Source organism: Carcharhinus amblyrhynchos, chromosome 1 (genome assembly GCF_965287045.1).
Source record: "Carcharhinus amblyrhynchos chromosome 1, sCarAmb.v2.hapA, whole genome shotgun sequence".
NCBI lineage: Eukaryota > Metazoa > Chordata > Chondrichthyes > Carcharhiniformes > Carcharhinidae > Carcharhinus > Carcharhinus amblyrhynchos.
The window spans coordinates 48,838,909-48,860,062 of NC_137324.1; the positions used below are offsets into that span (position 1 = coordinate 48,838,909).

General features: G+C 39.8%; 1 protein-coding gene across 1 annotated transcript in view; it reads left to right on the forward strand.

Moving 5' to 3' along the window:
* lman1 (lectin, mannose-binding, 1) overlaps window positions 1–5,365 on the forward strand; it is a 49,629-nt gene extending 44,264 nt beyond the window's left edge. The window contains exons 11-13 of the mRNA XM_080218639.1: window positions 1–145; window positions 2,301–2,422; window positions 5,225–5,365. Coding sequence (XP_080074765.1) covers window positions 1–145; window positions 2,301–2,422; window positions 5,225–5,261 — 304 coding nt within the window. The 3' untranslated portion in view covers window positions 5,262–5,365. The remainder of the gene's footprint in view (window positions 146–2,300; window positions 2,423–5,224) is intronic.
* Window positions 5,366–21,154: the final 15,789 nt, after the last annotated feature.

Sequence of the window (21,154 nt, forward strand, 5' to 3'; positions counted from 1 at the left end):
GAATTCCGTAGCTAATGCCCTGAATCAAGCAGCTCAACTTCCAGGTGGCGCAACTGGCGGTTATGAAACAATGCAACATTTCACTGACATAAAAGAAAACCTTCATACAGTTAAAAGAGATCTTGCTGCATTAGTACAGAGAAATGTAAGTATTGCTTTTAAATCTAATATTTTATATTTTGGAAATTATGGTGCGATTTTTCAGCAGTGAAAACAGCTTGCCATTGGCCGTGAGTAAAATATTCCAGTCCTTTTGAAGTCTACGGCATTTTATATGCCTGTCCTGCACTGCGATGGGGAACCCACTGGCAAAAAGGGTTGGAAAATCCCACAGAGTATTTTAGTTTTGTACAGGAAAACATTTCATGTCACAAATGATTTTAGTTGACTCTAATTTTCTCTTTGTATTGTTCTGGAAAAGAAACCCTAACTTGTGGTCATAAATGCCTGTAAGGTTTTATGTTGACTGCTTCTATACATAATATTAAGAAGTTCAGTGAATCCAATAGTCGGAGTTTTTCAGAGGCTTAAGTATTATGCTGGCTTTTTTGTGAGATTTCTCTAAGTTCAGCAAATACAAAGAACTTGCGGAGGCATAAATTCTAGTTGAAGATGTACTTTATTTTGCCCAGGCCTGGTCCACGTATATGGAAGAGCAATTTTAAGACAACTCAAATTATTCTGATTATAAATTATCAAGACATTCTCTAATTATGCTACTTCAGAAATCATCTGTCTGCTTACTCTGTCCAGGTGGACAATCATGTTAATATAGATTATTTACCTTGCCTAATTACATCCTACTGTCTGGCAGCATGAGAATTCATTGGGCTGTAGAATCCAGATGCTCCCACCCACTTGTTTCTTAGCAACCTCCCATACGTAAGTTATAGAGTTCAAAGGTAGTTTCTCACTGTCTGTAGAGTTGAAGAGTTGCCCTTCTCACTGTCTGCTAAGCATCCCTTATCAGTAGAAAATTGTCCTATTCATTTAGTCTCTGGCAACTATATTGATAAAAATCTATGCTCTGTGGCTACATTGTTCTTAAAAGAATATTGTTCATCTCACTTAGCTTTCATCCCATTATACCTTTTGAAGTCTGTATTTGGCCAACGTGCACAGAATTCTTCCAAAAATACATATTTAAAATCTCTAACAGTGGTTAGATGTGTTTTTGTGCATCTGTACCTTTTTTGTAATTCCGGGTACGTCATACCTTTTCTGTACTATATTCTTTTCTAAATTAGTCTATCCTGATGTTGTTAGTCTTTTAGTACTATCCGTATTTCTTCCAGCACTAATCTTTGGTAAAATGGAAAGAACATGAAATTACAAATATTTTATTCTGTTGTGTAGGAGCGAATTTTAACATTACAAAAGTCTTAAAACATTGCTGACTTGCACAGTGCAACTTTATCCAACATTTGGTCCATTTCCAGTAAGTTGACTGAAGCCACATTTTGATTGTAGTAAATTAATTGCAGAATAGTTTCCAGCCAAATATCCCATTTTTAACATTTAAATTGAGGTAAAGCATAAATGTTCTCTGGATTTGAGTTAAATGATTTATGGAGCATGAAGTGTTTGTTTCCCTCACTTCACAGCCAGCCATTATTATATGTATCTACTAGCAACTTTGCACAAATGTTTTGGCACCTTTATGAGCATGCATCTAGTTCTTCTGGGCAAGAAGACATCCAAGGTTATGACAGCCTTGAGAAGATATGCTAAATCTCCTTCACTCCATGCAGTACACAACTCTCAGCAAGCATCATCAAAATGCAAAATACTACAGATGCTGAGAATCTGAAATAAACCCAAAATGCTGCAAACATTCTCTGCATATCAGCAGAGAAACAAACAGTTTAATGATGCAGTTCAATGACCTTTCTTTCAGCCTGATTTCCTAGAACACAATGTATGCACAAGTCTTTTACATAGATTCTTTAGAAAGGTTTATCCAAACTTTCTACTGAACTCATTCTGATCAGCCCTTAAGAGAAATATTGTGCAAGATGATGCAGCAACCATAGTTTTCTGAATCCTGACTCTGCAGCTGCAAATTTGTGTCCTTAATAGTGAATGGCTTGATCAATGGCCACAATATAAAATGCGCAAGTAACCATTCTGTATGATCAGCTAACGTGTGTTAGTACCATAATTGATTGTTGAGACGAATGTACTCAATACAGATGTGTTTTGTGCTTTTTAAAGGCAATCTTGAGGGCAGATTCCACTGTGCAACAATAGTTTTAATTTGGGACTAATTGTTATTGTTTTCTTTGTCTTGTCTTTAACAGATTAACATTGAAAAGCCAAAATGTCCAGAATTGCCCCCATTCCCATCATGTTTGTCTACAACTCATTTCTTCATGTTTGTGGCTGTTCAAACCGTATTGTTTATTGGTTATATCATGTATCGGTAAGTATATTTGTGTTGTTGAAACTGATTTTTATTTGTCCTTTCAAAAATTTAAATAACCAAATCTAATTTCTAATGTATGCAAACTGTTAGAAGATATATAGATATGCTATGTTCACTACCATTTCCCCTTGGCTAAATGCTGTGAAGGTCAAAGACAGGATCACATTCTTTCAGGAAAATTGGACTATGATGCAACTAAATTAGCTTTGCATCTTGCTGTTACAAAAATCTTAATGTTGCACAAGATTAACTGAGCAAGTGCATTATTTTTAATGGAAGTTCATCCTTTCCATTAATCAAACTTCGAAAAATGATTTCTGAAAATACCTGATACTATATAGTTAACTTTTTTTTTCATGGGATGTTGGCTTTGCTGGCAATTGATTGTCAAATCCCTCATTGCCCTTGAACTGAATGGCTAGCCAGACTGCTTCAGATGGCAGTTAAGAGTCAAACACCAACTACAGGATAACAAAAAAGCCAGACCAAGCCTAATACTGTATTGAAGGCTGATTCATTTGCACAAAATGAGGTGAAATCAAGACTAACATAATGCTGGAACAAGCATCAACCTACAAACCGTGCTTCATCCCACATCCATTTATGATTAATGTGTTATAGACTTTGTTCACTGCCACTAATTACAAAAATACTACCTATCTTGCCCTTTAAAATATCTAACAAAACTGCTGCTCTCAGGTTGTCCCCACTTTTATTTTCTCCCTGCCAACACTCCTCAACAGCTTATCTTTCCTCCTTGATCATTTTAAAGATATCCATTCACCCTAAATTAAATATCTACTCAAACACTTTCACATTTCCAGTATCATTTGGGAGAGCAATTCCTAATCTCTAATGATGTTCAAAGAATGCAAATTTTACATCATCTTCTGGCTGTCTCTTCATTGCTTTTGTCTTCCCTATGGGTAATTAAAACTATTTTTGCTTTTAAGACACGTATAATGCCTTTTGTGAAAATATTTAATAGCTTTTTAATAGCCTTTCTTCATAACTTGGCCTTCTGATCATCTTGTTCATCTTTGAGATTATTTTCAACTGTATATAAATGCCACTAAAACTGTATGTAGTACTCTTGATTGACCAGCATGATTTAGAATTTCTTCATTATAGCAGAATACTGCAGATTCTGGAAATCTAAAGTAAAAACAGGCTACTATCACATGTTTTGCCCTTTTTTTTTTTGATCCATCAGTAAGGTTTTGTCTAATATCTAAGGAAAATCTGTGTACCACATCTATTGGATTAGCCTGGTCCTCAAGTTTAGCTACTTCCTCAAAGAACTTCAGTAAATTTGTTCTGGTTTGACTTGCTATTTATATATCCCTCCTGACGATGTATTCCATTGAATACCATATAAAACACTTTCTCCATCACAGTTGGTGGACTAATTGATTTATAACTACTACGATCACAACCAACTCTGTTTTGAATATTGAAACTCTGTTATCCATATCCATGCATAGTTGCACAGTGGTTAGCACTGCTGCCTCACAAGCTAGGGACTTGGGTGTGATTCCTGGTTTGGGTCACTGTGCAGAGTCTGCACATTCTTTCTGTGCCTTTTGTGGGCTTCCTCCAGTGCTCTGGTCTCCCCCATAGTCCTAAAAATGTGTGGGTTATTGGCAATGCAAATTCTCCCTCAGTGTACCCGAACAGGTGCCAGTGTGTGGTGACTAGGGGATTTTCACAATAAGTTCATTGCAATGTTAATATAAGCCTACTTATGACACTTAAAAAAAAAATCTTTATTTCAATGTTGATAGAGCTCTAAAATCATGAGCCAAAACATCACAAGTTTCCTCTTTTTTAATTTCTTGCTGATTTTAGGAAGTATCTTAAATGACCCCAGTGTCTTCAGAATATTTAATTCATCCTTTATCTTAAACCCTTTTTTGTCGATATTATAAAATATCTTGTGGTCAGAATTGGCTGACTTGGTGACAACTAATATTTTGAATTGGTTCAATATATTATATCCTGTTTCATCTGAGTCATAGAGGTTTATAGCATGGAAACAGGCTGTTTTGCCCAACTTGTCCATGCCGCCTTTTTTTTTAAACCTCTAAGCTAATCCCATTTGCCTGCATTTGGCCCATATCCCTCTATGCCCATTTTAGCCATGTAAACTTCTAAATGCTTCTGGCAGCTTGTTCTAGACACTCACCACTCTGTGAAAAAATTGCCCCTGTGGACACTTCTGTTTTATCGTTTAACCTGTTCTTTAGCATTCTTTTTACTATTAATGGTTATGAATTTTATGTATCTCTTTTGCTGCCCTCTGTAATTGTATCTATTCCTCTTTTATATTTATCTATATTTTATCTTTTCTGTGATTTCAATTTCTTTTGTAATTTAGTTGTGTCCTTAAGACATCAATTTGCACATGTACAGTACCATTGGCAAAAGTGAAGTTGGTGTAAAATGCATTTAAAAAATATCAAGCGCTATGATTATTTGCACGTTTAAAAAGAACAGAAAATATGCCTTTTAGAATCTCTAATTTGGATGACAAACATTTTAGATATTGGCATGTGTTCTGAGAAATTGCTACTGGTTTATTGCCCTTTTGTGATTACATCACAATGATTAATTCTCTGGAGAATTCTGCAAGAGATCAACTGACATGGTTCTAGCCTTTATGAAAAAGCTACTTCAGTCAATCCACCATCCCATATTCTATAGCATTCTTGAGAACTTTCCAGCACTTGTACAGTACAATTCTGTAACCTGTGTGATCACATTTTTTAAAACACTAATAATTATTCCTTTCTTACACAGGAGCCAGCAAGAAGCAGCTGCAAAGAAGTTCTTTTGACGTAATTGTTCTTAGTTTTTACTTTGTTAGTGTCCTGAAATGAAACAAAGGAAAACTGTAAATGATGGACTTTTTTTAAAAAAAATATTTTTCAACAAACTTAAGTTATTGTGGTATATTATTTCATTTTAAGAATTGTAAAGGCTATTTTGGGCACATTATTTTTCTACAGCTAAAGATGAAGCTGTGGACAATTTAATTCATTTTTTCGGTTCTGCATTGTGGAGTTATGAAGCTACAGAAGAATTAAATAGATGTTAACATTGGCGAAATGTACATTTTATAGGAAAAAAGCAATAACTAAGATGCCGATTTCAGTTCATTTTGGAGATCCCTCAGATGAGTTGACAAGTACTGGATAGAAATACTTAGGTGCCAAAAAGCATTGTTTGGTTTTACAATTATATTGCTTCACTGTCTGTGCCTTTTTTTTTAAAATGCTTCACAGTTAACATATTGTAAGAATACCCATTTTACAATCATGTTTGAACTTTTTCCCTGTAATTTTTCTCCAATCTAGAATATTTTTGTTTCTCTTGCCCCTCATGCTTTGGGAGTGGGGGAGAAAATTATTCAAGGCTTTTTAATTTTTAAATTTATCTGCGGATTATTATTCTCTGATCTGATCTTTTGACCTCTGATCGAAGTTTTAAATCTGCATTGTTAGTGGCTTCTGAGAAAATTGATTTCCTTTTCTTGTGTGTGTCAAATGTTTTCCTCGCAACAATTAAGTGATTTATAAAGTGTAAATATTTTGAAATTGTGAACTCCCATATTGAGGATGGGGACACCTTTCTGACACCTTTTTCTATCCCTTCTTGATGGGACATCCAGATATTTGAACAACAAAAGATACTAAAATTTGCCACTCTACCTGTAGTCCCAAATGTCTGAGTTTTGTTTTTAATCATATGATGAGTGCTTCTTTGAACTTTCTTCCATCATCCTCCCAGCTGTCATCATATCTGGCCTTCCTCTGCCATATGTTTGCACTGTCCTAAAATTCAGATTTATGATATAGTCACCTGCTTTTTATTCAGTCTTTTTCAATACCTTTGACTTGTGTCTTCCTTTCTATAATTTAGGTCTTTTAAGCACAAGTACCTTTTATTAACCATTATAATGATGACAAGGCAATAAATCGGAGCACTTATCTGAAGAATAACTGTGTTCTACAAATGTCTACATTTGACACCATTGGAAAAAAATCATACATGAACTAAAGTCATTGGTTAAGTGGAAATATGACATAAAAGCACAACATGCTAGAAATACTCAGCAGGTTCGACAGCATCTGTGGAGAGAAATAATGTTTGCTAACTTCCTATCTGCCCAGTGTCAGATTTGTGGGGGGGAGTAGTAATCCAAATATGTGCTGGGGAATGTGTCTTGGAAGTGCCCAGTTAAGGGTTTATCAATTGTCCAGCCGTACTAACTTCCTCTGAACAAATTGTACTGCCCTGGGAACCACCTCCGAAGCATTTTAAATTGCTTATTTTGGATGGTTTTGCCAGTGATGTGCAAATAGTTATTCAATCAGAAGAAATAAAACCACTTTTAACTTCAGCTTAATGATTTTAGATGCCCTGACTGAGCCCTGCAAGGGATACTCGCCCTCCCCCTCAACCTGTCCCCCTCATGTACACCTCACGCTTCTCATTCATTTGACTGTGGGCACTTACCACCAACTGTTTTATGATTCTTAGTGCTATTTTAAGAAAAGTGTGTCCTCCTTCACTTTGCTTCTTTCAAACTTTGTTACTGAGGCCAGGGTCCTGCTGTGCTGCTCGAGTCAGACTGAGTCAGGAAGCCCAGGCTAGACAGGCGAAAGAACTTCAGTGCAGATAAGTCAGTATGATATGGAAAACTGCAGCTAATTGCAACTGAGGAAATTGTGGCCTGCTGTTTCAAGCTCTGTTTCATTTCATAGATGCTGTCTGACCTGCTGAGTATTTGCAATAATTTCTGATTTTATTACTGTCATATTTATAAGGCCCAGATTGGGCATTGAACCTGAATCATTCTCCTCCATCACCGGAATGGTGTGAATTATGACTGGTCTTTTAGTGAAGCTGGGATGAGTGCAGAGCTGAGGTTGAGGGGAGGGTGGGGGTGGAGAGGGTCATGCCTCGGCCCTGCCCAATCTAGCATTATCCTTGTAGCATGAAGGGGAAGGGTTTCTGCAGTGTACTGTCTATGCTACGGCCTTTGAAAAATGGCACCATGATCCTTTATCTAAATTGTTGGTGGGGTGGATGAATTGAGAGGCCCCTAGAAGTATCATAGAACCCAGGTTGGTTTAAAGAGCAAGAAGGAATCTGGACAAAATAAGTCTGAGTCAAAGTTGGCAGGACAAAGTGCTGAATGATAGGTTACCTTGAATAAAGAGTTCAGGCTCAATAAAAATAGGTTTCCTCAAAAGGGAAAGTTGGGACAAGCAAAAGAGCTTGCTTAATGATGAATGAGATAGAAATTATGGTAAAGAAAATCACGTGTTCTTACATGTCTGTTAAGGACCAAGCAGAATACAGAAAGTTCAGAAGGAAGGTGGAAAAAAATAAGAGAAGCAAGGAGGGACTATGAAAACAGACTTGCAGCCGACCAAAGAAAACCTCAATCTTTAGTTGGCATTTAGTAGTAAAAGGAGTAGGGTTGATTTGGATCAAGGAGATTTATGGATGGAGGCAGAGGGCATAAATGGTTTTAAATGGATACTTTCTGTTCCTTCAATACTGTTCCTTCATCAATTCCTACAGCAATTCACCAAAGTTCCTTAGACAGCACCTTACTATCTACGACCTCTCCTGTCTAGAAGGTGGTCGAGTTCCCATTTATCTGCTGCCTTTGTCCTTCAAGTTTCTCTCCAAGCCACTACCATACTGACTTGGAAATATATCGCTGTTGCTTTGCAGTTGGTGAGTCAAAATCCTGGAAATCCTTCCCTAATAACATTGTGGGTCAACCCACAGCACGTGACCTGCATCGATTCAAGAAGGTGGCTACCCTCTTCTGAAAGGGAACTAGGGATGGGCAATGAATGCTGGCCTAATCAGCGACACCCACATCCCATAAATGAATTTTCATCAATTTTAAACTTTTCAAGTTTTTTTTAATGAAGAGCTATTGCATAGCTGCCTATACTTAGGTGATTATACACTAGGACTGGATGAGATGCATGCAAAAATAATGAGGAAAGTAAGCGTGGAGATTGCTGACATTAGCTGGAATTTTACTGCCACACCTGTTCTAAAATCGGGACTGGTACGACTTGCAGAATGGAATTATCCATTGCCCTCTGGCAGGACCTTCGGGACATAGATAAGCTGCAGAGCTGGGCCGAGAGGTGGCAGATGGAGTTTAATACGGAAAAGTGTGAGGTGATTCACTTTGTAAAGAGTAACAGGATTACAGAGTATAGGGCTAATGGAAGGACTCTTGGTAGTGTTGACGAGCAGCGAGATCTCAGGTACATGTGCATAGCTCCCTGAAATTTGGCACCCAGGTTGATAAAGTTGTTAAGAAGGCATACGGTGTGTTAGCTTTTATTGGTAAAGGGATTGAATTTCGGAGCCGTGAGGTCATTTTACAACTGTACAAAACTCTAGTGCGGCCACACTTGTATTGGGTACAGTTCTGGTCGCCGCATTGTAAGAAAGATGTGGAGGCATTGGAAAGGGCGCAGAGGACGTTTACCAGGACGTTGCCTGGTATGGTGGGAAGGTCTTATGAGGAAAGGCTGAGGGACTTGAGGTTATTTTCATTGGCGAGAAGAAGGTTACGAGGTGACCTGATTGAGGCATACAAGATGATCAAAGGATTGGATAGGGTGGACAGTGAGAGCCTTTTACCTTGGATGGTGATGGCTAACACAAGGGGACATAGCTTTAAATTAAGGGGTGGTAATTGTAGGACGGATGTTAGAGGTAGGTTCTTTACTCAGAGGGTAGTATGGTTGTGGAATGCCCTGCCTGCAGCATTTGTGGACTCGCCAACTTTAAGGGCGTTCAAATGGTCAGTGGATAGGCATATGGATAACATTGGAATAGTTTAGGTTAGAGGGTCATTAGATTGGTTCTACTAGTCAGTGCAACATCAAGGACCGAAGGGTCTGTACTGTGCTGTTATGTTCTATGTTCTAAGTCTTGCCTGCATGAGGTCATAAAGAGCCATTGACTCTAATATTTTAATCATCTTTAGACTCAGTTAGTACTAAGGGACTGGAAAATTGCAAACGTACTGGGTGTAAAGATGGTCCCAGCAATGACAGACCAGTCAAATTAATTTTAATGATGGAGAAGCTTCTAGAAATAATTTTGGGCATAATTAATAATCACATGGACAAATGCAAGTTTATTAAGGAAACTCCTGCCTGGCTGGAATTTTTTCAAGAAGTAGCATGGACTGCAAAGGTTCAAGATGGCAGCTCACTGGCACCTTCCCGAAGGCAATTGGAGATGGGCAATAAGAGCTGGTCCAGCTAATAACACCCACATCCCATGAAGGAATAAAATAACAGATGATTGATGAGGGCAATGTTGTTGTGTACATTCATTTCCAAAAGGCATTTGACCCAGTGCTCAACCACAGACTTATGAACAATATAGTTTATGGGATAAGAGGCAACATGGAAATTGGCTCAGTGACAGGAAACAGTAGTGGTTAGTGGTTGTTTTTAAGTCTGCAGGAAGGTTTACGGTGGAATTCTCCAGGGGTCAGTGTTGGGATCCTTGCTTTTCCTGAGTGTATTTTGATAACCTAGACCTTGGTATACAGGGTACAATTTGAAAATTTTGCAGATTATAGAAAATTTGGAAGGATTGTAAACTGAGGAAGATCATACAAAATTTCAAAAAGGCATAGAGAAATTGAATGGGCAAAAAAGATAGCAGATAAGAATATTCATTTTGATCAGAAGAATATGGAAGGACAGTACAAAATAAAGGTCACAATTCTAAAGGAGGTGCGGAAGCAGTGGAGCCTTAGTATATTTGCTCACAAGTCATTTGAAGATGGCAGGGCAGCTGGAGAACATGGTTAGTAAAGCACACATAGCCATAGGCTTTATTAATGGGGCATAGAGTACAAGAGTGAGGAGGTTGTTGAACTTTTACAAGACACTAGTTCAAGTTCAGCTGGAGGGATGCCACACTTTAGCAAGAATATGAATGTATTGGAGAGCGTGTAGAAAAAAGATCTGTGAGCATGGTTCTGATCAAGATATTCAAAATGTTGAGAGGTCTGGACAGGATAGATGGGAAGAAACAGTTCCTACTTGTGAAAGGATGGAGGATGATGGGGCACAGATTTAAGTAATTGGCAAAGGAAGCAAAAGCGATGTGAGGTGAAGCTTGATCACACAGCGATAAAGCCAGTGTTAAGGTCTGAAGTGTACTGTGCAGTGGAGGCACATTAAGTTGAAGCATTCAAAAAGGAATTAAACTATTATTTGTCGAGGAAGATGTTCATGGTTACAGAGAGAAGGTGGACAATGGCCCTAAGTGGATTGCTCCTATATTTTAAAAAAAACAGTACAGATGTGATGAGCTGAACAACCTCCTGCACTGCAACAACTCTGATTCTGTCATTTGTTTTGATATGACATTAGAAAAAAACAATGCCTGTAGAAGTATGCTTTCCCAAATAATAGTATGAAACTCCTAAGCGGGGACTGATTGTGTAAACTGCACTCTTCAACAGGGAGAATTATATCATGCCCAAAATCAAACATTGCGGGTCGGACATGAAATTTCTTGGGTTTCTTTCCTCATTTCTTCCCAAAAAATGAAATATTTGGATGATGTTTTAATTTTCAGACTATAAATCACACTTTAAAGAAAACACCTTGTCATAGTGAAATATAATAAAATGGTTCTGCATAGTTAAGCTATAAAGTTTTATTTTTTAAAATGAATGTTTCCATTACTGCCTCAGTCATTATCTGCTTTTAAAAACATGCAAACTCTAGGCAATAAAAATGACTTGATGATTGTGTCCTCTAACTACAGTTTAAAACCTCCAGGGAGCATGCAACCGAGTTCATAAGCAAACATAAAGCTTGGATGAATCTGTTTGTAAAACATGATCTGCACATTTCAGTCTATGGGGAAAACAGCTGCCACTGTTTACAGTGCCAAAAATTGTTACAGTGCCTCATTCTACAGGACTTCATGTAGCTAGTCTTCAGTCAGTGAATTAATTTTATTCACTGAGGTTAAATGTCCAGCTTCTGATCTTTGTATCTGTATGCAACATTATATTAAAACTCCAAAAATTGATATCTGTAAACTTAAAGAACAGCTTTAGAACAGTTGACTTACCGAAAGGCGCTGAATTATTGTACATGACTGTTGATTGACTAACTTCAAAGAGCTCCATCTTCAAAGTAAAGTTTATTTATTAGTCACAAGTAGGCTTACATTAACACTGCAATGAAGTTCTGTGAAATTCCCCTAGTCGCCACAGACTGGCGCTTGTTCAGGTCAATGCACCTAACCAGCACATCTTTCAGACTGTTGGAGGAAACGAGCACCTGGAGGAAACCCATGCAGACACGGGGAGAACATGCAAGCTCCACGTAGATAGTGTCCTAACCCAGGAATCGAACCCAGGTCCCTGGCGCTGTGAAGCAACAGTGCTAACCACTGTGCCACCTGCCTAATGTTATCAAATTCTATTATTGATTGGCAGCCCCCAAATGTTAATCATTGGGATTAATATGTCCTTTTTCAATAGTTAAGATTTTAAGTTTATTTATTAGTGTCATAGGTAGGCTTATATTAACACTGCAATAAAGTTACTGTAAAAATTCCCATTCCGGTGCCAGTTTGGATACATTAAGGGAGAATTTAGCAAAGCCAATGCACCTAACAAGCACGTCTTTCAGACTGTGGGAGAAAACACACGCAAACATGGGGAGAATGTGCAGACTCCACACAAACAGTGACCCAAGCTATGAATTGAACCAGTGTCTCTGGCGTTGAGAGACAGCATGGTAACAACTGAGCCACTCTGTAAGAGTAGAACAGAACAATAAAAGTAGATCAGAATGTGAAGCACTTTGACTCCTAAGACAAAGTTTTCAATATTATGTTTGGGCATGCAGGATGGTCAGCACCAAATGTAAATAATTCACTCAGTGTCGTGATTAGTTTATCGTTGCACAAGGTAGAGAAGATTTCCGCAAATATTTCATCATGGACTGAAACATAGTAGCCAAAATTTTCCAGACATTCACACCTCACCAACGCTACCAGAGAGAATGGATAATTTAGGCGTTCAGCCCATATCTCCATTCACTGTAGTGGGACAGGAAAATCTTGCTGGCATTAATGGCTGGAAAATTCCAGCCATATACAGCCATATACCGTATAATTTATATTTTCGGTAGGTGTTCAACAGGGTGGCATGGGAGCACAGCAGCTAGCACTGCTTCTCAGTTCCAGGGAGCTGGGTTGGTTTCCCGGCTCGGGTCACTGTCTGTGTGGAGTTTGCACATTCTCCTTGTGTCTGCATGGGTTTCCTCCCACAGTCCAAAGATGTGCGGGTTAGGTGGATTGGCCATGTTAAAATTGTCCCTTAGTGTCCTGAGATGCATAGGTTAGAGGGATTAGTGGGTAAAGTATGGGGGTAGAGCCTGGGTGGGATTGTGGTCAGTGTAGACTCAATGGGCTGATTGGTCTCTTTCTGCATGGTAGGTTTTCTATGATTTCTATAAACAGAGAACTTAGGTTTCCTCCTTTTGTCCCACAACTTTACAAAGTCAGAAAAGAAGTTTGTCATTTACATGTGTTCAAGCGAAGGGGAGTGATTCCACTCCCAACTAGAATGTTAACAACATCAAAGTGAGCTGCAGGCCACCATCATAGGAACTCTGCCTTGTGGTCTAACATCAGAACTTTTAGGTTGTTGTTACTTATGTAACCTTTATGTTCTCAGGCAGCTTGTAAACTGGACTGAGCCCCACTTTGTTGAAATAACAAAAACAACTATTTTGGGTTATGTGTTTTTGATAGGAGAGGGGATTAAGGGTTATGGGGAGAGGGCGGGAAAGTGGAACTGAGCAGCGACAGATCAGCCATGATCTTATTGAATGGAGGGGCAGGCTCGAAGGGCTGGATGGCCTACTCCTGCTCCTATTTTCTTATGTTCTTATATGTTTGCCAAGGGTAACTCTGGGGAAAGTCTTATTCGATGCTGTCACTTAAAGGTAGGTGCAGCACCTATTCCTACGACTTCCACAATCAAAGATTAATTTGATGTTTTATGAAATTGAATTCATAAAATATTGGATCTGGAAAACATCCATTGATGTTGTCCAGGAATGTTAGTGATAAAATATTAAAAGGGAGCTCCAACATATTTGTTCAGAAGGCATCCATGATTCAAATATTTAAGGAAAAAATATTCATCAATCTTTTTGTTTTGATTTGTGATTGGAAGGGAGGGTTTGGCTGGTTTATTCTAATTCTGGTTACAAGAAACATTTATAGATAGATCTTTGGAAAAGCAATTACAAGCTGATCAGAGAAGCATGGAACTTACTCAGAGCAGCTATATTGGTGAGTGTTGTGATCTACAACTTCCCCACTCCCTTTTTAATATTCTCACTTCAAATTTATCACAAAATATGATTATAATTAGCAGGTCTAAATCTACTATGATATTGGTGGAGGAGAACTTAAATTCTTTGCTGAATACTGTTTTTATTTGATGACTGAATAACTATCAAATAGTGCAAAGATATGCAGGTTAGGTGGATTGGCCATGCTCAATTGTCCCTTGGTGTCCCAAAATGTGTAGGTTGGGGGAGTAGTGGGGTAAAATCATGGGGTAATAGGAGAGGGCCTGGGTGGAATCCACTGTTGGGGAGTTTGGTACAGACTCAATCAGCCAAATAGCCTCCTTTTGCACTGCTGAGATTCTATGATTTGAAGAAATGTATGGAACAATGCAGGGTTTAAAATTAACATAACCTTCCCTAAATCATAAGGTCAGAAGTGGGGGTGTTTGCTGAAGATTGTGCAATGTTCAGCACCATTTATGACTCCTCAGGTATTGAAGCAATTCTGGATGGCATTCAGACTAGGGCTGGTAAGTGGTAAATAACTTTCATTTCATGCAAATGCCAGGTAATGACTATCCGCAACAGAAGAGAATCCAACTATCTCCCACTGTCTTTCAATGTCATTGCTATCACTGAATCCCCAATGTCAACATGCTGCTCACAATTTTAAACCCTTTGATTCAACACATCTAAATTATAAACTTCCCTTCTGTCTTTGTAAAGTAGCAGGATGAAAGAAGGGAAAATATTTATCAGTAAAAGTTTATCTGTGTCACATTAACACTGGCTTACATTAACACTGCAATGAAGTTTCTGCGAAAATCCCCAAGTTGCCATACTCCTAATGTAAATTATAATGTATATATGTGTCAGTCACTGATCAGCACCACCAAAAGTTCCCCTCCAAAGTTCTCCTTCAGGGCACACACCATTTTGACTGGAAAATGTATTACGTCAATTCACCGTGGTTGTTGGGTCAAAATCCTCGAATTCCCTCCTAAACATGTGGCTATACTTGTACCATATGGATTGCAGCAATTTTCAAGAGGATGGTTCATACCTGTTATGATGTGGCAGTTAGTAATTGCTAGAGGGAAACTTGGGCAAGCTATCACAATGATTTGTAATTTGTACCTTATTATTATGAAGAAATATTTGCACTAAAGTCCAGAGTAAGAATTCTAGTGCCACTTTTGAAGATTTTAAATATTAAATTGAACCATGTGTTAATGAAATGAAGACTTAAACATTCAAGGTACACAGAACAATACAGCACAGGAAGAGGCCTTGCGGCCCACCAAATTTGCAATGATACATAGTTTTTACCCTCTGTTCACCTCCCATTCATGTGTCTATCAAGATACATCTTGAATGTTGTTAACATGTCTCCACTATCTCCACTGGCAGTGCGTTCCAGGCTCCTGTCACCCTCTGTGTGAAAAACTTTCCTCCCTATCCACTTCCCTAAACTTACTCCCTCTAACCTTAAACCTTACCCTCTTGTAGTTGATCTTTCCACCCTGGGGATAAAGTCTTTGACTATCCACCCTAACTATGCCTCTCATAATTTTGTAGACATCAGGTCACCCCTCAGCCTCCATCTTACCAGTGAAAGGAATTTGAGTTTATCCAACCTCTCCTAAAACCCTCCAGACCAGGCAACATCGTGGTAAACCTTTTTAACCCCCTTTCCAAAGCATCTACACGCTAAAAGTAGTGTGGTGACCAAAACGGCATGGAATATTCCAAATGTAGCCTAACTAAAGTTTTATACAGCTGTAACATAACTTGTCAACTTTTACCCTCGATGCCCGAGCCTATGAAGTCAAGCATGCCTTCTTGACCACCTTATCCACCTGCATGGGAATTGTGGACCTGCATGCCCAGATCTCTCTGTATGTCAATGCTTCTAAGGGTTCTGCCATTTACTGTATAATTTGCACCTGAATTTGATCTTCCAAAATGAATCATCTCACATTTGTCTGGATTAAACTCCATCTGCCCAAGTATGTAAACTATCTATATCTTGCTTATCGTTTGACAAATCTCATCACAATCTGCAACTCTGCCAATTTTTGTGTCATCCACAAACTTAGTAGTCAGACCACCTATGTTTCCTCCAGATCATTTATATGTACTACAAACAACATAAGTCCACTGATAGCTATGGAACACCACTAGTTCCTGATCTTCATTCTGGAAGGCACTCTCCCACCACTATTTGTTGTCTTCTATGACCAAACCAGTTCTTTATCCATCCAGTATGTGCACCCTGGATCCCATGAGAATTTACCTTAGTACTAGCCTGCCAAGAGAGACTTTGTCAAATGCCATACTAAAGTCTATGTAGACAACATCCACTGCCTTTCTCTCATCAATCATTCTTGTTACCTCCTCAAAAAACTCAATCAATTTAGTGAGATATGACTTTCTGCACACAAAACCATGCTGCCAGTCACTAACAAGTCCATTTGCTTCCAAACATGATAAATCCTGTATCTCAGTATTTTCTCCACCAGCTTCCCCACCACTGTCATCAGGTTTGCTGGCCTGTAGTTACTTGGATAACTCTGTTTCCCTTTACAAACAAAAGAAACAACATTGGCCATTCTCCAGTCCTCTGGAACCTTGTCTATGGCCAAAGAGGGTGCAAAGGTATCTGTTAAGGCCCCAGCTATTTCCTCTCTTGCCTCTCATAGATCCTGGGATCCTGCCCGGCCCTGGGGATTTGTCCACTTAATGCATTTTAAGATACCCAACACTTACACCTTCATTACATTGACCTGCCTGAGGGAATTTACATATGCTTCCCTAACATCAACATCTGTCATGTTCTCCAGCTTTGGTGATCACCAATTCAAAGTACGCATTAAGAATCTCACTCACTCCCTCTGGCTCCATGCATAACCTCCCTCTTTTATCTTTGAGTAGACCTATTCTTCCCCAAGCTACCGTCTCAGTCCTAATATACATATATATTGCCTTGGGATTCTCCTCAACCCTGATGGCCAAGGATATTTCATGTCCCCTTTTAGCCCTCTTAGCTCCCCTTTTGAGCTCCTTTCTAATTTCTCTACATTCTTCAAGGACTTTGTCTGCTTTAGTTGCCTAGACCAATGTTTCCTTTTTTTTTGACTAAGCTGATAATCTCCCCAGTCATCCAAAGTTCCTGAACCTTGCCATTCCTTTCCTTCATTTTCACAGGAACATGCCTGAGCTGCACTCTAATCAACTGGTCTTTAAAATACCCCTACGTTATAGGTTTAGATTTACTCTCATTCCCAATCCATATTCTCCAATTCTTGCATCATTCAGTTATAGTTGGCCTTCCCTCAATTTCACACCTTAACCCAACGACCATTCTTGCCTTTATCCGTAAGTATCTGCAAACATACAGAATTATGGTCGCTATTCCCAAAATGCTCTCCCACTGAAACTTTGATCACCTGGTCAGGCTATTCCCCCAATATCATGTCCAGTATGGCCCCGTCTCTCATTGAACTATCCACATACTGTTTCAGTATGTGAAGAATGAGAGGAGATCTCATTGAGACATCTAAGATGATGAATGGGATGGATAGGATAGAGGTGGAGAGACTCTTCCCACTCAGAAAGAACAGTAGGACTAGGGGGCACAGCCTCAAGATAAAGGGGGGGCGGTTTAGAACGGAGTTGAGGAAGAACTTCTTCACTCAAAGGGTGGTGAATCTCTGGAATTCTCTGCCCATTGAGGTTGTGGAGGCTGCCTCGCTAAATATTTTTAAGACACGGGTTGATGGGTTTTTGATAAGCGAGGGGATTAAGGGTTATGGGGAGAGGGCGGGAATGTGGAACTGAGCCACGACAGATCAGCCATGATCTTATTGAATGGCGGGGCAGGCTCGAAGGGCTAGATAGCCTACTCCTGCTCCTATTTCTTATGTTCTTATGTTCTTATTTATGTTCAAAAATCCATCCTGCACGCACCTAACATATTGCTCCCATCCAAACCGCCAGCACTAATGGAGTTCCAGTCGGTATGGGGGAAGTTAAGATTACTCACCACAACAACCCTTTCTGGAATCTGACTACATGTTAGTTTCTCTATTTCCTGCTGGCAGCTGGGAGGGCAGTAGTACAATCCTAGCATTGTGATTGCACCCTTCCTGCTCCTGAGTTCTACCCAAAATGCCTCACTGCAAGATCTGTGCAAAGTGTCCTCTCTAAGCACAACTTTCTAGGACATAGTCCAACAGGCACTTCCCAAAAGATTTCTGCTTTGTTAATCTCACACCAAACGCCCCTTTTCAGGCATCAGTCCCAATACTTTCTCAATCTGTAGTCATTCCACTAATACTGCTACAAGATGTTCATTGTTGCTATTGGAGGGGTACTTCACAAGGCTTCTCCCTCTCTCACCTGATAAAGGAAATCCAAGCTTATAAGGTTGTTATTTTTGGAACAGACCTGTTGGCACTTTTCTGATGGTGGTTAGAACTCACTTTGCTTCTTTCAAAACTCTCTCTAAAAACAGAATGTTCTTCGAGATATCATATGGCGACTCTCCACTCTCCTCACATGCAGCTCTCAATCTTAATTTATTTTCTCTTTCATGTTTAAACCCCATTATCATGGAGTTACATAGTACAAAAGATGTCCTTCAGCCCTTTGAGTCTGCATGGACATAACTACATTTAAATCTTTTCCCCTTAGTAGAGGGGAGGGGGGCATGGATTTAAGGTAAGGAAGAGGCAAGACATTTAGAGGGGATTTTAGGAAAAATATTTTCGCCCATAGGGTGATGGGAATCTGGAACTCTGACTGAAAGGATGGTAGAGGCAAGAACCCTCACAACGCTTAAGAAACATTAAGATGAGCATTCAAAATGACATAGTAAATAAGGCTATGGACTACGTGATGGAAAATTAGATAAGATTAGAAAGATTCTTGACACCTGGCACAGACACATAGCAAAGCTTTATAATTCTAGGACTATGACTAAGCATTTGAATCTCTACCAATATTAAAGCCACTGAGTAGCTGCGTGGAAGTATGACATTGTTTGCATGTCATGATCTGATAATAGGTTGCACGTATCTTCAGAGCATCTATTCCTGGCCACACTTTCTAACACTGGCTACGAATCTGTCAGAAGCGATGGGGAACGTGGTGTCTTTATCACATTAATACATACGAAACATTGAAAATGGGCACTCCTTCCACTTGGCTACATTTTTAATGGATGTAAAAGGAGCTGGAGACCTAAAACTTTCCCATGATTTTCCAAATGGCATTTAGAAAGAAGCTTCTTCAAAGACGAATTTTAAGGAAATGGTTTGGAAAATAAGTTAGAGTTCATTAGTAGCTTAGTTTACTTTTTCAATTCTGAAATTAATTCCAGTAATTTGCTGATTGCATTGATGTCCAAGGCAGTGAGGGAGTGGATATTTCCCAATGCATGGCGTACTAGATCAGGAGCATGTGCACTAGCGCCCTCTAGCAGTTAGCAGCCAGCTTCAGGGCATGAATAGACTCTGGCCACTCCCCCTACTGGAGAGAATTACACTTTGCTTCTTTTCTTCACTGAGTGTGACAAGAGTTGAATTTTTTTCATCGAGAAAGCAGGTCTGAAATTCTACTGTTTTCACGCTCATTTGGCATTTATAGACAATGGACATCACCATCATCATCCTGAGTATGTCCAATCTCACTGGACCCACCAGAGGTGGTGGCAGTGCAGTGGTATACGGTCAGGAAGGATTTGCCATGCTGGATATAAATTGTCCCTTTGGTAAGACGCAGCATGGATTCATAAAGGGCAGGTCATGTTTGACTAGTCTGGTGGAATTCTTTGAGAACATTACATGTGCAGTAGACAGTGGGGAACCTGAGGATGTGGTTTATCTGGATTTCCAGAAGGCATTTGACAAGGTGCGCACCAAAGACTGCTACAAAAGATAAAGGTGCATAGAGTTACAGGTAATGTATTAGCATTGATAGAGGGTTGGTTAACTAACAGAGAGCAAAGAGTGGGGGTAAATGGGTGTTTTTCTGGTTGGCGATCAGTGACTAGTATATAATAATGGATGTCAGAGTCACCAGCTGACAGTTATTAAGACACGCTGCTTAGTTTTTCTTAGGTACGGGGGTGATGGTTGTCTTCTTGAAGCAGATAGGGACCTCAGATTGTTGTAAAAAGAGGTTGAAGATGAATGTGAATACCCCCACCAGCTGATCCGCGCAGGATCTGAATGCTTGTCCGGGTACTCCATTTGGCCCAGTCACTTTCTGCGTGTTGACCTTCGAGAAAGCTGCTCTGATATCAGATACAGGTTCATCCAAGGCTTCCAGTGTGGAGGGCATGCTGTTGCTGACCTCTTGCTCAAAACGGGCTTAGAATGCACTGAGCTCATTAGAAAGGGGTGCGCGGAGCTGGCGATTTCACATGCCTTCATCTTGTAGCCTGTTATGTCTTGCAAACCTTACCATAGTCGGTGGGGGTCGGTGTGGCTTTCCTGGGACTCCAGCTTGGTCCGGAGTATAGATACGCAGAGAGACCTGGGGGTGCAAGTGCACAAGTCCTTGAAGGTGTCGGCGCACGTGCAGAATGTGATGAGGAAAGCGTATGGTATGTTAGCCTTCATAGGAAGAGGTATAGAATATAAGAGTAGGAGTCTGATGTTGCAGTTGTATAGAACGTTGGTTAGGCCTCACTTGGAGTATTGCGTCCAGTTCTGGTCGCCGTACTACCGGAAGGATGTAGAGATCCTGGAGAGAGTGCAGAGGAGATTTACCAGGATGCTGCCTGGTATGGAAGGGCTGTCTTACGAGGAAAGATTGAATGAACTTGGGCTGTTTTCCCTTGAGAGACGTCGGCTGAGGGGGGATCTAATAGAGGTTTATAAGATTATGAAGGGGATAGATAGAGTAAATGGTGGTAAGCTTTTTCCGCTATTAGAAATGGATAGAACGAGGGGTCACGGGCTTAGGGTGAGGGGGGCTAGGTATAGGACAAATATTAGAGGGCAGTTTTTCACGCAAAGGGTAGTGGGGGTGTGGAATGCACTGCCGAGTAAGGTGGTGGAAGCAGGCACGCTAGGGTTGTTTAAGAGTCACTTAGACAGCCACATGAGCGGGCTACATATAGGGGGATATAGTAGGCCTTACTAAACACTGTAGGCTTGGGAATATGTTTTGCCTCAGGGATGTTAGTCTTTGCCTGTTTAATAATGAATTTTTTGTCTCCACAGGCATTTAAGTCCAGCAAGGGGCATGCATGCGGCAGGTTGTAGTGGGCTGCTCTTGGACGTTGCTTCAGGAGTTGCCTATTGCTTCATGTCGTTAGTGTGCT